Below are 16,376 nucleotides of genomic sequence, written 5' to 3'. Positions count from 1 at the left end.
TCCCTGAGCTGCTGGGATTACAGGAGTGTGCTACTGCACCTGGCAACAATGAAATATTTTAAATGGACAGATGAAGTCAGGGGTGACATGGGTGAAGTCAGCAGTTAAATATCAAAATATTCTATGTCATATGAACAACAGTTTAGACCCTCCCTACTTAAAGGACATTTGCTCCTTCATAAAGAATAGCTGACTAAGAGTCTCTCTCTTTTTGGTACTCAGGGGCGTTTAACCACTGAGCCACAATCCACAGCCCTTTTTAATATTTTATTTAGAGACAGGATCTTGTTGAGTTGCTTAGGTCCTTGCTAAGTTGCTGAGGCTGGCTTTGAACTTTGTGATCTTCCTGCCTTAGTCTTTTTTTGTTTTGTTTTCTAGTTGTAGACAGACAGAATGCCTTTGTTTATCTTTATGTGGTACTAAGGATCAAACCCAGTGCTTCACACATGCTAGACAAGTGCTCTGCCACTGAGCTACAGTCCTGGCCCCTGCCTTAGCCTTTTGAGCTGCTGGTATAATAGGCGTGTGCCACCCAGAACATTAAAAAAATTTTTTTTCAGTTGTAGATGGACACAATACCTTTATTTTATTTATTTATTTGTATGCGTTGCTGAGGATCAAACCCAGTGCCTCACACGTGCAAAGCAAGTACTTTACCATTGAGCTGCAAACCCAGTTCTACCCAGAACTTTTAAAGATACATGAACCACTAGATGCACTTTTTTGTTTTTATTAAACCCAGTTTGGACTGTCACACAGAACATAGCCTCCAAACTTAAGTATCTGAAGAGATGATTGACTGTTCCCTATACATGTTTTATAGGTATATACACATACTTATTATTTTCCTAGGACGTCACGGATGAGAACAATTGCCTCTTGCACTCTCATCTGATCAGAGCAGGTCAGTGGTCAGTCAACACATGTGGGTGCCCTACCCAGCTGTTGATATTTTTGCCAAACTGGGAGCTAGGATCAATGACTGCACTGAGGAGAGCAGGAAAGGAGGAGGCAGGAGTTGTCTGGCCTTTTCCATGGAGAATATAAATGGTTCAAAGTTTTTGGAGGAGGATGGTGCTTTCAGGCAGTGTCTGGCCCAGGAAGTATACTGTAGTTGCCTGGACTGCAGCTTAGGCAAAACCTAGAGGGCATGAGAGTGGATGCAGAGGAGCCTTGTAGCACAGACCCGATCCTCTCTGAAGGGAGAGGACTTTCTAAAATGGAAGTGTAACTGATATTGTCATTTTGAATTATTATTACTATTTTACAGTTACTGGGGATTGAACCCACAGGTGTTCTACCACTGAGCACATCCCTGGGCCCTTGCTAAATTGCCCAGGCTGGCTGCCGACTTGTGATCCTTCTACCTCAGTCTGAGTAGCTAGGATAACAGGTGTGTGCTACCATTCCTGGCTCCAATAATTTTTTTTATTTAGAAATTTAATCCATGTTACATCATGAATTCCACAAAGCAAGTAATGAAACAGGTATGTGTTGCTGACTTCTATAGCAGGCCTAGCACCCTGCTTTGGAAATAGTGAATTCAATAAATGTTTGCTGCATTTCAAGCTTGTACAACTAAACTCACAAAACACTATTTTCAACATACAGACCCTACACCATAATGGGCTAATATATATTCTACAAGTTCATTAAGTTTGTTGTTGTGGAAGCTTAAACAATATTTCCCTAAGAAAAGTACTGAAAATGATGGTTATGTTTCATAGTTTATCTCACAATGATATTCAAATGCAAAATAGTATACTGCATTTGTCTTAGAAGATATGGGTTCACGGTTCCTGGTTTAAGTTGCATGAAGATATGGGTTCATGGTTTAAGTTGCATGAAGTCAAGTTTCTACGATTTTCCAACTGTTTGGTATTTGATTGATAACTTCTTCTTTTTGAAATTCTAACCCACTTTCAGCTGCTAAGGGACAGGCGCTTTGAATTGTTTGCTACTCAGACTCCTCTCCTGCATCAGAACATTTTGATGTGACATGTGCTGACTAAAAGCATACTCAGATCGGACAAAAGCAGAACTAAAAATATAACTGTACAAAAGGTTCATGTATTCACTGTCATTTGTCCTTTTCCCCGTGGGCAGACACTAACCAAGGAGATAAAACAGTAAAGCCACTGTAATACTAAAATTTTAATCTATGATGCCCAGTTCCCAAAATTCTTTGAAGACTCTGCTGTGTTATATTTTAAGGTCATAATATTAATTCCTTGGGACTGACACAACCCATCCTTCACAGTCTCATGCAGGAATCTGACAGCATAGGGCTAACGGGCAAAGTGCAGTGGGGTGGGCTGTTCAGCAGCATTAACAACGTTTGAGGTTAGGCATAGTCTATGGAAACCAAGCAAGTCTTCACATTTCTGAGCAGTTTACTCATAACAAGAGCTAAAGTTTGTTGAGTACCTCGTGTTAGTGTTTTGTTAAGTGGTCCTGAAAGAATCAGTTCACACTATTGAAGATATAACCCAATACTTCTGGCCAGTTTACACCCACTGTGGGTCAATGTTAGAACTGCAACACAGCAGAAAGTAGGCAGACCATCAGCACAGGTGGCTTCAACATGAGTCCCATGTAGAAACCACGCACAGGAGCTTGTGCCAAAGCAACAAACTGCCAAGACCCATGCTTCCCCAGACACCAATGATGAACTCTATTTCTCACACTTGAATGCTGATGAAAGACTGCACTAAAATCAGTACATAAAGCTAATTTTAAGAAGAAGATGAAGAAGGAAAAAAAAAACCCTCTATTTAAAAACTCACTTATGCTGTCCTGTGGCAAAAGGAAAAAAATTTGTATTTGGCGAGCCTTTGAAACATCATCCTATGTTCAGAGTAGAATTTTGAAGGTGGTTAGGGCTTGTTAAGATAGGCATAGGCCTTGGTTATTAGCCACGATCACTTATGTTGGAATTCTGTATAAACAGCTACATACAGAAGAGAGTCCAACATATTTAAGGTTGAAAGTGGAACAAGGTGCTTGTTCCAGAAGTTAACAGGCCCAGGCATCCTGCAGCTCACTTGTGTTAACCACTGAAGTCATAAGATATGAGGTGGGAGGGGACAGGACAAAGCAGCCCGCTGTTGAGTAATTGATGCAGAGGGAAGCTTCTCTGCATATAACTCAAGACCCAACCATCAATGTTAAAGGAGAGAAAATCGTCACATTAGTGCCTTAACAAAGTGAAAAACGTGAACTCTAGTTTATCCTTCAAACCCAATACTTGTACACACTCTTTCAAATACTCTATAAAATAGAAAGAAAAACAAAAAGCAGATATTTGGAAAACTTTGAGTCCTGTTTTGTAGGGGTGTGGTGCTGATGTTCTGTTTGGCTAAAGACAGTATCTTCCAAAGCAAAGTATTTCAATGATTGATGCTGAGAGAAGCAAGAAGGCCCAGATGAGTCATAGGGGAGTCAACCTAAAATGGAAAGTAGTCTACAGGGGATGCAGAAAGGAAAGGACTCATAGGAATTAAAGAAGTTTTCAAAGTACTTCCATGAGTGAAGGGAGTAATTTTAAGAGAGCTGAAGGAAGAGAAGGGCACACATGCAATTGGCCTGAGTATACAGTGTGTACACTCAGACACAAGGGTGTAGCCAATGGAAGACTTAGTCTGAACACCCACTTCCCCCAGTTTTGGTAGTGGGGATTGAACCCAGGAGTGCTTAACTTCTAAGCCACATTCCTAGCCCTTTAAAATTTTTTTTTTTTACTTTGAAACAGGATCTCACTAAGTTATTTGGGATCTCACTAAGTTGCTATGGTTGAGGCTGGCTTTAAATCTGAGATCTGCATGCCTCAGTCTCCTGAATTGCTGGGATTATAGGTGTGTGCCACCATGCCTGGCTCTTAATAGTTTTTAATCATAAGGAAAAAGATAATGTTATGACACACACATAGGAGTCAGAAAATAGGACACCATAATGTAAATATTTCTTAAAATTCATTGACTAACAATCTCACATAACAAACAGCCTCACATCAATTCAAGCCTAAATGACCTATGAAACAGGGACATGATAAGACAGGGTTTAAGCAAGGGAGAGTCTTTCTCAGAGGACACAGAAATTATGGGTCACATGTCAGTCATCCAACTAATGGAGATAGAAACCTTCAGTGCAATTTCAGAGTTAGTGTCAGAAGGAAAAAAAGAAACAACTTTGATGCTAGACATGACCAGATGATGTTCAAGTCCCTGGGAGGTCAGGGGACAACAAAAAATGATGTGAATTTATTTCATGGACCTTACTCCAGCACTCAATTTTATCTTTTCACATGGAATTTAGTTTATACAATACTTTTCCAAAAATAAGAAAAATTCATGTCAGTTTGGGAAAACTGTTCTCTATGGAACATATACTTAATTACACTCTACCAACAAGTTTCTCCTTTTTTCTCTCTCCCCGTACTAGCCCTACCTCCTGGCCTCTGGACCTACTTCATCCCACTTTTCTGAGTCTACTTATTTTATTTCATAACCCAAGACAGTTGTTTGCAGTGGTCTGATACTCCCCTTATGCCTTACTCTATTTAAACCATTCAGAACATTGGATGCCCTTTTTTCTGGATACTCCAAGGTGTCTCTCTGAGGGAGGGACTCTGCTACTACCATGGCCATTGGTACCTTCATGGCACCTTTCTCTGAATACTCACTGCCCTGCCTCAGGTCCCCAACCTCCCACTTTCAGGCCTGCTCAAGTTAATAACATGCACAAAATTTTGACCTCCCTCACCCTGTTCACTGTTCTATTTTTTTTTTTTTTGAGTGCTGGGGATTGAACCCAGGGCCTTATACTTACAAGGCAAGCACTCTACCAACTGAGCTATCTCCCCAGCCCCCCGTTCACTGTTCTGCCACAAGCCCACAGACATGCTCTGCCTCATGGGGAGACCTAACCCAGTCCTATTCTCATCAGGCCCTGCCAGCCAGGAGGAGGGCGCTTGAGACAGTAAGAACTTGGAAACCTAGCATCTTGCTTAAATTTAGCAATCAAATTCACTTACCTTCTAAGAATACTTACTATTATTTGAATTTTTGATTATAAAAACTGAGAAGTAAACAATGTTTCCATTTTCTTAGGAAAAAGAAATTTTCGTGCCAACAGGTCAATGTCATACCTGTTCTCCTTGCCATTCTGGATCACTGAATGTCTGTCCGCTGTGGTTCTCTCACTGCAAACGTAAGTATTCCGCCGTGTCATCCCTCCAGATGCTGTGCTACTCTGTAAGAAAAGGGTACTTCTCTTTTAAACTATTTGGTTAAGTACAGACCAATGAGGGAAAAAAAGAATTCATCTATGTAAACACAGATACTCAGTCTTTAAAAACATGCTAAAATATCAACAGCAATTGTCAAAAGATTAAAAAAAAATGGTGGAGATAACTTGTATACTCTCATCTGGCAGAAGCAATGAAAAACAGCTATGTCAGAGTGACTTTGCAAAGCTGGTCTATAATAATAAATAAAATAACAATTCACAGACTACTTAAAATCAGGACAACAGGACAACTATTTTTGAAAGCAAGTACTTTCCAAATAAAAGAGACTTATAAATATATGAAGTTAAAAAAAGTTAAGACAGGGGAGATAGCTCAGTCGGTAGAGTGCTTGCCTTGCAAGCACAAAGCCCTGGGTTCGATCTCCAGCATGAAAAAAAAAAAAACAAAAAAAAAAAAAACCAAAAAAACAAACATAAACAAAAAAGTTAAGACATAAAACATCTGCATGATATTGGATTTGATAACAGGTTCATAGATATGCCACCAAAAACATGAACAACTGAAGAAAAACTATCAAATGGAAACTTGCTGGGTGCGGTGGTACACACCTGTAATCCCAGCAACTCAGAGGAGGCTGAGGCAGGAGGATCCCAAGTTTGAGGCCAGCATTAGTGATTTTGTAAGGCCCTATGCAACTCAGTGAGACACTGTCTTCAAATTGAGAGAGAGAGAAAGAGAGAGAGAGAGAGAGACAGAGAGAGAGAAAGAAGGACTGGGGATACAGCATAGTGGTTAAGTGTCGCTTATTTGATCCCTGGTACATACCCCCAAAATGGAACTGTGTGCATCAACAGACATTATCAAGAAAATAAAAAAGAGAAACAATGAGAAAATAATGTGTTCCTAAATCTGATTAGATACAAGTGTTCAGAATACACATAGAACTCTTACAACTGAACCAGAAAATGAAAACTTTATTTTTGAGATGGGGGTTGCCCATTTAGGCCTTGAATTCCTGGGCTCAAGTGATCTTCCTGTCTCAGGCTTCCAAGCAGCTGGGACTATTACAGCCACACCACCACACCTGGCTTTACAAATGCAATCACAGTGACTCAGGGGGCGCCTCAAGTTTTGAGGTCAGCCTCAGCAGTGAGCAGCGAGACCCTGTCTTAAAATAAATAAAAAGGGCTGGGGATGCAGCTCAGCACCACTGGATCCAAATCCCAGTACCAAAAAATAAAAAATAAAAAGGACAACTTCAATAGAAATTTATCCAAAGAAGTTTTACAAATGGTCAAAAAGCACACGAAAAGCTGCTCAATTATCATTGGTCTTCAAGGAAATGCAAATCAAACCATGAAATACCACTTCATAGGATGGCTATAATAAAATAAGAAATGTTGGCAAGGATGTGGAGAAATGGAACTCTCATATATTGCTGGGAGGAATGTAAAATAATGGAGATGCCATAGACAGTTTGGTAGCTCCTCAAAGAGTTGAACACAGAATTACCATATGACTCAGAAATTTTATCCTTAGGTATTATGTCCAAGAGAAATAAAAACCTAAATAATCCATATGGAAATTTTCACACAAGAGTTTGTAACACTTTATTTACAATAATCGAAAGGTAGAAATAGTCTAAATTTCTATTGACAGATGATCATATACACAAAGGAATATTTGTCAGCTGTAAAAATGAATAAGAGTATTAATACATACTACAACTTGTAAGAATTCTGAAAACATGCTGAGTTAAAGGTGGCAGATACAAAAGGACACCTACTATGTGGCTCTACTCGTGAAACATTCGGAACAGGCAAGCCTGGATGGTTGCTGGGGAGGAGGAATGGAGTGACTACTTAATGGGTAAAGGGTATTCTTTGGGGCTGTTGAAAACTTGCACAACTGGAGAGAAATGTGGTTACCCAACACTGAGTACCGTAAATGCTACTGAGTTGCATACTTTAAAATGGGTAACTATGTGTCATATGGATATCATATCAATTTAGCTCTTAAAAACTTTTTAAAAAGGAACTATAGTCAAAATGATGAATTTTATAATTTTCTCCCACCTTTCCCTCCCTCTTCCCTGTCTGTACTGGGGATTGAACACACAGGGGATGTTTTTGTCACTGAGCTACATCCCCAGTCCTTTTTAATCATGAGACAGGGTCTTGCTAATTTGGTTAGGGCCTTGCTAGGTTGCTGAGGCTGGCCTTGAACTTTCTATCCTCCTACCTCATCCTCCAGTCACTGGAATCACAAGCAGGTACCACCACAACTGGCTTCATATAATTTATTATTATTATTACTTTTTGCAGCACTGGGGATGGAACCCAGAGATGTGTACACATTTGGCAAGTGCTTTACCACTGAGCTACACTGCCAGTTCTTTTTTATTTTTTGATACAGGGTCTCACCAAGTTGCTGAGGTTGGCTTCAAACTTGCAATACTTCTGCCTTAGTCCCCTAAGTCACTGGGATTACAGGTGTACAACATCATGCCCACTTCAATCATAATTTTTTTTCTAATCATGTAATTTTTAAACAAAGATAAAGCACTCACCTTTAATACAGCATGAGTGGACCATGTACAAGAAAACACTAAAGACTAATAGGAGAAATTATGATAATGTTGCTATCATTTGGATGGACTGTCCTCCCAAGTCCAGGAGTTAAAAGACTGGGTTCCCAGCGTGGCAGTATTGGAGGTGGAGCCTGGTGGGAGGTTCTCAGGCCATCAGGGGTTGTGGCCCTGGACCATTCATTCTCTTTGTGTTTCTTGGCTAATGAAATGAGTGGTATACTTTGCCACATGCTCCTGCCGCAATGTGCTGACCTCACTAGAGGCCCAAAGCCACAAAGCTGCCCCATCCTGGACTGGAACCGCCAGAACTGTGAGCCAAAATAAACTCTTTCTCCATATAAGTTAGTTGCTTCAGGTATTATGTTATAGTAATGCTAATACAATGGCTAATTACTCTTCTATCTACTTATAATGCTCAGGATATTCTTTCACGACAGCAGCATGCCGAAAGGTAAGAGCAATGACAATGGAAAAGACATGAAAGCAGAGAATGAAGTCCTTCCTTGTCTTCTCTGCTGTCAACAAAAATTGAAGAAAGAAATTAAACCAAATGGCCATGGAATGACAATCCCATTTTATGGCATTCAGAAGGCAAAATACAGCTGGGTGTGATGGTGCAACCTGTGATCCCAATAAATCAGAAGGCTGAGGCAAGAAGATTGCAAGTTCCAAGGCAGCCTCAGCAACTTGGCAAGGCCCTGTCTCTAAATAAAATATAAAAAAGGACTGGGAATGTGGCTCAGTGGTTAACAACCCCTGGGTTCAATCCCTAGATATCCACTCCCCCATAAAAAAGAATCAAAGACAACAAAAAAGAGAAGGCCAAATACATTATTTTTAACACAGTGTTTACTATGAGTAAACACAATGTTAGAGAATGAAAAAGAAAAACTCTGGAGCTCCTTTATGCACCTTAGTCCCATTCAGGATAAGATGAAGGGCTCCCAAGGGAGCAGCAGCCTGCTTGGGGCTTCTCTCTTGGTTTTCCCCTTGTAGAGAAGACATGCTTGCTGAAAAACCTTAACAATGTTCACTTCTCTGGAAATTATTTCCAAAAGCACTTCTAGCAGTTCTAAAAAGAGTTACTGTTAGCTCAGAGAGAACCACTTCAATTCACAGAAAAGGCTTCTGAAGCAAAATGGATTCAATTTAATTGAACAAATACCACCTACTCATTGGGGATATTTTTACTAAGGGCAGAGATTAAGACCTGGATTCAGGTAAGCAGTGTAACTTCAGCCAATTACCAACTGCCCTGCATTTTCTTTATCTTATAGTTCATCTAAGCCATGGACCCTGGCATGGCACACACGCCCTGCTAGAGCACAGCCTCTGGGTGCATGCCCACCAGGCTCCTGCTCAATGTCACCTGCCTGCAGTGCTGCTGTTTTTACTGATTTCCTCTATTAGACTGTGCGGTCACTCCATCTCTCAGCACCAGACACAATCTATAGCTCAGATGTCTGCACAGTTAATTGCAAAACGTTCTTACATACAGGACCTGATCACTCATCCAGTGTGTGTGGCATGTGCTATGGTTTAAATGTTTGCATCCCTCCAAAATTCGTGTTAAAGCATCATCTCCAATGTAATGATAGTAAGTGGGGCTTCAGGAGGTCATTAGTGCCTTATGAATGGGCTTTTCAGGGGTGGATTTGCTCCTTGTGCTGTGTGTGAACAAGTTCTTCCCTTCTGGAGGATGTAGCAACAAGGCACCACCTTAGAAGCAGATGCCAAGGAACCTGGTGATGCTTTGCTTTGCCCTGGAACTTTCTGGCCTCTAGAACTACAAGAAATGAATTTCTGTTCCTTATACTCAGGTACCGTGTCATAATCGCAGAAGGAACTAGAACAGGGGGTGTCAACAAGAAGTATCTATAATGTAGCAAGTGGGATTTCTACAGGTGGTGACTGCATGCAGCCTAGTGGAAGGGTGTTCCAGGCAGAGGAGCGCACAGGAGGGAAATGGGCAGACTCAGAACAGCTGTGTCTAGCTGGTTCCAGCCCAACAACCTTAGGACTATTCCTCAGGTCAACAATACTTACGCTGGGGACAGCAGGGCTTTTCTTGCGTTCAGGAATATCTGCCTTGTTGGGATTACTTGCATTCCCAAGCATGGGACTGGCTGGAGCAATTCCCTTTCCTCCCACAGCACTGCCACCTGATTTCCGGGAGGAAATTCCGTCTTCTTTGAGGTCACTATCTGCAGTGCTGGTCTGACTCCTCTTCGGGTATGCCACAACTGAAGGAATAGCTGGTCCAGCTTAAAAAAAAAGAGTTCATGCTTCAAAAGACAGAAAGTAGCTGGGTGTAGTGACGCACACCTGTAATCCCAGTGACTCAGGAGGCTGAGGCAAGAGGATCACAAGTTTAAGGTCAGTGTGGAGAACTTAGCCCAATCTCAAAATAAAATAATAACAATATAATAATAATAAAAGGGGCTGGAGCTGTGGCTCAGAAGTAGAATGCCCTGGGTTTAAGGGAAAAAAAAAGCAATTAGGCAGTTTCACATATATTCTGTGAAAAATTTCTAAGATACTCTAAGATTCATCTAAAAAGTATACAACAGTAAAATCCTCTAAAATGCTTCCCATTTACATATATTGTTGGCCTTGCCCTATGAAATGAATTTAATTTTGAAATTTCACTTACTAGTCCTTAACTTCCAACTTTTCCTAAGGATATTTTTAAAATTAGTAAACATCTAGAGTTGTCCTTTAGGAAAAAATTTAGGGGGGGTGTCACTGTATAGGTAACTAATCAAATTAACTAGATGTGCATTCCTCATTCTGAGCAAACTGCTCACCTCATACATCAGAGCTAATCACACCCTTTTTGTAAAAGAAATGCTGCCACCTTTTGGAACAGAACAGTACAGATTTCAAAGGTCTTTTTTTTTTTTTTTTTCCAAGTTCTATCTTGGCTTCTTAAAAAGGCACTCCTTATCTTCTAGATAAAAAGGAATTTGAGGAGACAGGGGAAGGTGGTAGAAGTGGAGGAAAAAATGTCCCTCCTGCAAGTGGCAGGGAGGAATTGGGCAGAGGTTCCTGGTCACAGCCCCAGTTCAGGAGGAGCAAAACCAGGGACAACTGGAGTGAATCCTGCAGTAAGCCATACAGAATCCTTGACGACACCACAAATCTGGAGTTTAAGTGACCTGAAATTCCCTGTATTCAGCACATATGGTGTCCAGGGGTTAATGTTAAAGAATATTACCAAAAGCTCATCATTTATTCTAAGGTAGAAGAGACTATATTTTAGGTCTAATGAAAGGAAGGGGGGCACTTCTTGGACAAAAATCAAAATGCTAACTATATTTGGAATTGAATTAAAAGTAAACAAGGGGCCTGGGGTTGTGGCTCAGTAGTAGAGCGCTTGCCTGGTATGTGTGAAGCACTGGGTTCAATTCTCAGCACCACAGAAAAATTAAAAAACTTTTAAGATATGAGATTCTGAATGGAGATAGATACTGATCCACCCTACAGTCTCATTCAAATTTCCCATTTTACTTGCACTCATGTGTGTCTAATTCTATACCCTTCATCACATGTGTACATTCCTATGAGCACAGGACAGTTCCACCTCAAAGACCTTGTGGGCCACCCTTTCATGGCCTCGGTCACCTCCCACCCCAATGTCCTGGTCCCTTATACCTGACAACCACTAACCTATTCTCCATCTCTATCATTCTGTCATTTCAAGAATGTTATATGAATGGAATCAATAGCTTGTGACCTGAGATTTTCTTTTTTTAATTTCTTTAGATGTTGACAGACCTTTATTTTATGTATTTATTCATATGTGGAGATGAGGATCAAACCCCATGCCTCACATGTGCTAGGCAAGCGCTCTGTCGCTGAGTCACAGCCCCAGCCCCTGAGATTGTTTTTCCCCACTGGGTATAACCATTCTCCTGGAATCCATCCAAGTTATGTAGGTATCACGGTCAGTTCCTTTTTATTATGTAGCAGTTGGTGGTATGGATATAGCACACAAATTGATAAGCCTTTTCCTTTGGTATCTTTCTTATTCATTCATTCATTCATTCAATCATTCATATTTGGTACTAGGGACTGAACTCAGAAGCATTTGAACACTGAGCCACATCCCCAGCCCTGTTTTGTATTTTATTTAGAGACTCACTGAGTTGCTGAGTGCCTTGCTTTTGCTGAGGCTGGCTTTCAATTCTCCATCCCCCTGCCTCAGCCTCTCGAGCCACTGGGATTACAGGCATGAGTCCAGGTTTATATCATTATTTAAAGACTTTTACCAGTCCAAGTTACAAAACAAATTATCAGTGTTTTCTCTGCCTTTTTTTTTGTGGTGCTGGGGATTGAATTCAGGGCTTTGCACATGCTAGGCAAACGCTAACACAAGTTAAACCCACAGTCCAGGGGTTTCATTTTTTATATTTTCATATCATGACTCCTAATTGAAATTTATCCTTATATATGAGAAAGGGATCCAATTAATTTTTTTTTCCTGGTAACTTCCAAATTGTTCATTATCAAATTTATTTATTTATTTAGGTTTTAGGGATTGAACTCAGGGGCACTCAACCACTGAGCTGCAGTCTGAGCCCTATTTTATATTTTATTTAGAGACAGAGTCTCTCTGAGTTGCTTAGTGCCTCATTGCTGCTGAACTCGGGATCCTCCTGTCTCAGCCTACCCAGGCTCTGGGATTATAGGTGTGCGCCACCATGCCTGGCTTCAAATTTATTAATAAATCAAAACAAGACAAAAGAACCCTCGAATGTCTGATTGGGATCATACTTCTCAGCAAAGTACATATACACACACTGGGGTTCACACATGGGTCCCACATTAGGAAGCACTGTGGATCAGAGAAGCAGGGTCCACCTCTAGGTAGTGGTATAGAGGCAGGGGACTCTCAGTGCTTTTCAGTGGGCCTGCTTTACTGGGAGGCTCACTGGGACCTGCTCACAGCACTTGAAAGACAGTGCTAGAGGGCAGAGTCAGATCTTTCTTTTGCAAATTATTATCTTCATTTCCATAAAGAGGTAAAAAAAATTGCCAGGGACATGGTTAGTCAGTGATTTTTCTCTATAAATAGATTTCTGGAAATAGTCTTGCATGAACTTCCTTTTAATATTAGAAGGTACAAGAAAGGATTTTGAAATCCTTTGAAAATTATAAAAAGACCACTCTAATGAGGTGGTTTAGTGGACAAGCCACAGGATCAGGAACCAAGTGTCCTGGGTTCTGCCCTAGGTGTTCTTTGCTTGCTCTGCGACCTCAGGAGACTTAGTGACCTTTCTTGATCTACTTCCTCATTGACAAAATGGGGGACTGGTGAGTGTATGGCATCAGGTCCAAAGTTCTGTTTTATTTCTAGAATTTTATGAGCTGGGGGAAAAGGCATTAATAATACAGATGGAACCTATGGGCCTAAGGAAGAACAAACTTAAGGCAGTGCCTAGAGAAATGAGAAAATTCTATTACTAGGTTTCTTCCAGCATACAGGAACAATTCCCTTTAAAGTGAATATTTTAGGGAAAAACAATGGGCATTTGCTAGCTGCCATGCAGGCCACGGGTCTGAAATCCCTTCTCACCAGCAACTAAAATGAACACACAAGGAGACAGGCCTGAATTTTCACTTCACTTACAGATGTGATGAACACAAAGCCTGGTGTCAGAATGGGTTCTGAGCTCAGTGTTACCCTGGCAGAGCAGACACTGCAACAGCTTCAGTCCAGCCATGCAGGGACATCCACTGGCAGGAAGAGCAGTGGAAACCAAGCAAAGCAGCATCATTTAGAAAACAAAAAAATTTGTTTTTTAGTTGTAGATGGACATAATACCTTTATTTTATTTTTATTTATTTTTATGTGGTGCTGAGGATCAAACCCAGTGCCTCACAAGTACTAGGTAAGCGCTCTGCCACCCAGCCAACAACCCCAGCCCCAAGCAGCATCATTTTTAATGCAAAACCAAAGCATGCCTGGAATGCTCTGTGTAGCTAAGTTTCAGATCTCAAGATCAAAGAATGGAGGTAAAAAATGTCCAGAGAAGGGAAATGAAATGAACAAGGATAAATAGGGAGTACCATAGCAAGTCGGGCTTTTAAAAATAAGGACCAGGTCAATATAGATTTAGTTTCTGAATCCAAGGATGCTGGAGTTAAGGGAACACCTGCAACTTCTACATTTATAGTTACACATATGCTAGCATCTCAGGACCCGAAAAGAGTTGCCTTGAAGGTAGAATAACAGCAAATGAGTAAGTCGGCATACCCACCGGGGCCTTCAGCTTCCAGCTTCTAGTGAAGTTGAAGAGTGAGGGTGGCTTAGCCACAACAGCAAGAGTGAGGATGAGAATGACACCGTAACAAAGTCAGGGGCTGGGCTGTGGCTCAGTGTAGAGTGCTTGCCTAGCATGTGTGAGGCACTGGGTTTGATCCTCAGCACCACATTTAAGTAAATAAATGAAATAAAGGACCATCAACAACTATAACTAAAAAATATTAAACAAAACAAATAAAACCAATTAAGATAAAACTGGGGTACCACAGACTCTCTAGGGTTGCTCTAACCAACATGATGGCCACTGGCCACATGCAGTTCTATATATTTACCTTAAATTTAAAAACATTGTTAAGTTCACTTGACTGGGCTGTATAGATAAAGAACATTGTCAGCAGCACAGAAAATTCTACCAGAGAATGCTACCCTAGAAAGTAAAACCAAGGCAGGGGTGGAGAAGAGATGGATAGAACTCCAGACTAAGGCAGGGGTCTCAGAGGGTAAAGGTGGTGGTGGGGGGGTGTGTTCCTGCCCAGCTGAGCCTTACTTAGCCAGAGTCCACCAAATGTTATCAAGGAGGTAAGAGCCTCGATTGTGCCAGAACCTGAGGGAAGGCCAGGTAATGCCACCAAGGAACATCCTGCCAATCTGGCAGACCACATGCAAAAGGATGCTGCCGGAACTGCTGAGCAGCCTCAGACTTACCATGGTCACTGTACCGTCTCTGCTTCTGGCTTGAAGAAACGCTTCTCTGCACTTTGTGGTGAGGAGACTGGCTAGTGCTGTTGCTGAGGTCACTGCTTGGCCGCACCTTAGCAAGTGAAAGGTTGCTGCTAGAACTGGAGTCGCTAGCGTCCAGCTACGGGAGAATGAGAAGAGCGGCAACCACACACGGACCCCAGTGGCTTGTCAGGAAGCTCAACTTCTCATGACCACACAGCTTTCATGAACATTCACTTAGAGAGGGGGCACTGCGATGTACGAGGTAACAACCCTAAACTCAGGCAAAAGCATTTTTCTGACTGCTGGGAAAACTCACAAAAGGTTATGTATTAATGATCTTTCTAAGCCTTTTCAAATTAAAGATGCTTAATTTAACACTTTATATCATTTCTAGTCATTACTAATGACTATAGGCTAATTTATGAACACTCAAGTTTATGACAATATCTACTTTAAGGCATTGTTATTTTCAAGTTAAAATACCTCATAATGGTCATAGGAGTTAAGATTTGTTATTTGTAGGTAAATTTTAAAAATAATGCATCAAATGTTTTTATATATTAAAAAAACAAAACCAACGAAAAGTTTATATAAGCTGATCATTCACGAAAAAGATATTTTAGCTCATCCCTTTGATTACTCTTACCTCTGAAGATTTTCTTCCCAACAACAAGTATGTAGCTGTGATTTCATCATATTTCATTTTGCTGAGAGATTCTTGAATTTCTTCTTGTGAATATCCCATTCCTACCATAATATCTAAAAGGGTATAATATGGTATATATGTTTTATTTGGATAAGAAATCATCTGTTACAGAGTAAAATAATTTTCCTTATTTGACCTAAAATATCACACGCTTCCTAACAAACGAGCGGCTAAATGTGTTTCTGTATTACTGGATGCTGACACAGGAAACTGCAGGTGGTAATTCCTGAATGGGGCAGAACGGAGAAGCTGGCCCACATGTCTTATGCTTCATTTCCCATGCTTCACATTTGAGGTGCACACACAGGAGTGAAGACAAGAAGTCATATAAGCAGACACATGCAAACATGTAGGCACAGAGTAATTACCTATTCTCTTTTGGTCTGAGATGTCTAGTTCTGGTTCAACAAAGGGTTTAAGTTCATCTTCCTCATGCCCTGCGTTGATCCATCTGTCCTTCATGATTTGCTATAAAGGTGAATGATTCATTTGTAGCATAAAATAAAACATCCAAATAACCACAATTTAGGAAAATTTATTTTCAACATTTCATTGATTACAGTTCAAAAGGTAACTCATGCTGGGCATGGTGGTGTGCACCTGTAATCCCGGCTATACAGGCAAAAGACTGAGGCAGGAGGATGGCAGGTTTGAGGTCAGAGTAGGCAATTTAGCAAGATCCTGTCTCAAAATAAAATTAAAAAAGGCTGGGGATGTAGCTCAGTGGTAGACATTTATCTAGGATGTATGATGCCCCTGGGTATTTGATCTCAATACCACCCTCCCCGCCGACCAAAAAAGGTAACTTAAAAAAAAAAACACATTTTCAGTTTCACTTTAT

The 16,376-nt window shown here is 40.8% G+C and overlaps 1 protein-coding gene across 8 annotated transcripts in view; it reads right to left on the bottom strand.

Annotated features, from left to right (window-relative positions):
* Mark3 (microtubule affinity regulating kinase 3) overlaps window positions 1-16,376 on the bottom strand; it is a 94,787-nt gene that overhangs the window by 9,842 nt on the left and 68,569 nt on the right. For 6 of the 8 annotated variants that reach the window (XM_047541894.1, XM_047541893.1, XM_047541892.1 and 3 more), the window contains 5 exons: window positions 15,904-16,003; window positions 15,476-15,588; window positions 14,812-14,965; window positions 9,885-10,102; window positions 5,147-5,250 (listed from right to left, as the gene is read on the bottom strand). In XM_047541894.1, the coding sequence (XP_047397850.1) occupies window positions 5,147-5,250; window positions 9,885-10,102; window positions 14,812-14,965; window positions 15,476-15,588; window positions 15,904-16,003 (689 nt within the window). The remainder of the gene's footprint in view (window positions 1-5,146; window positions 5,251-9,884; window positions 10,103-14,811; window positions 14,966-15,475; window positions 15,589-15,903; window positions 16,004-16,376) is intronic. The other 2 variants (XM_047541895.1, XM_047541897.1) reach the window with 1 other exon arrangement.

Source organism: Sciurus carolinensis, chromosome 2, assembly GCF_902686445.1.
Source record: "Sciurus carolinensis chromosome 2, mSciCar1.2, whole genome shotgun sequence".
In the NCBI taxonomy this organism is placed as follows: domain Eukaryota; kingdom Metazoa; phylum Chordata; class Mammalia; order Rodentia; family Sciuridae; genus Sciurus; species Sciurus carolinensis.
This window is presented reverse-complemented; position numbering and strand designations above follow the sequence as displayed.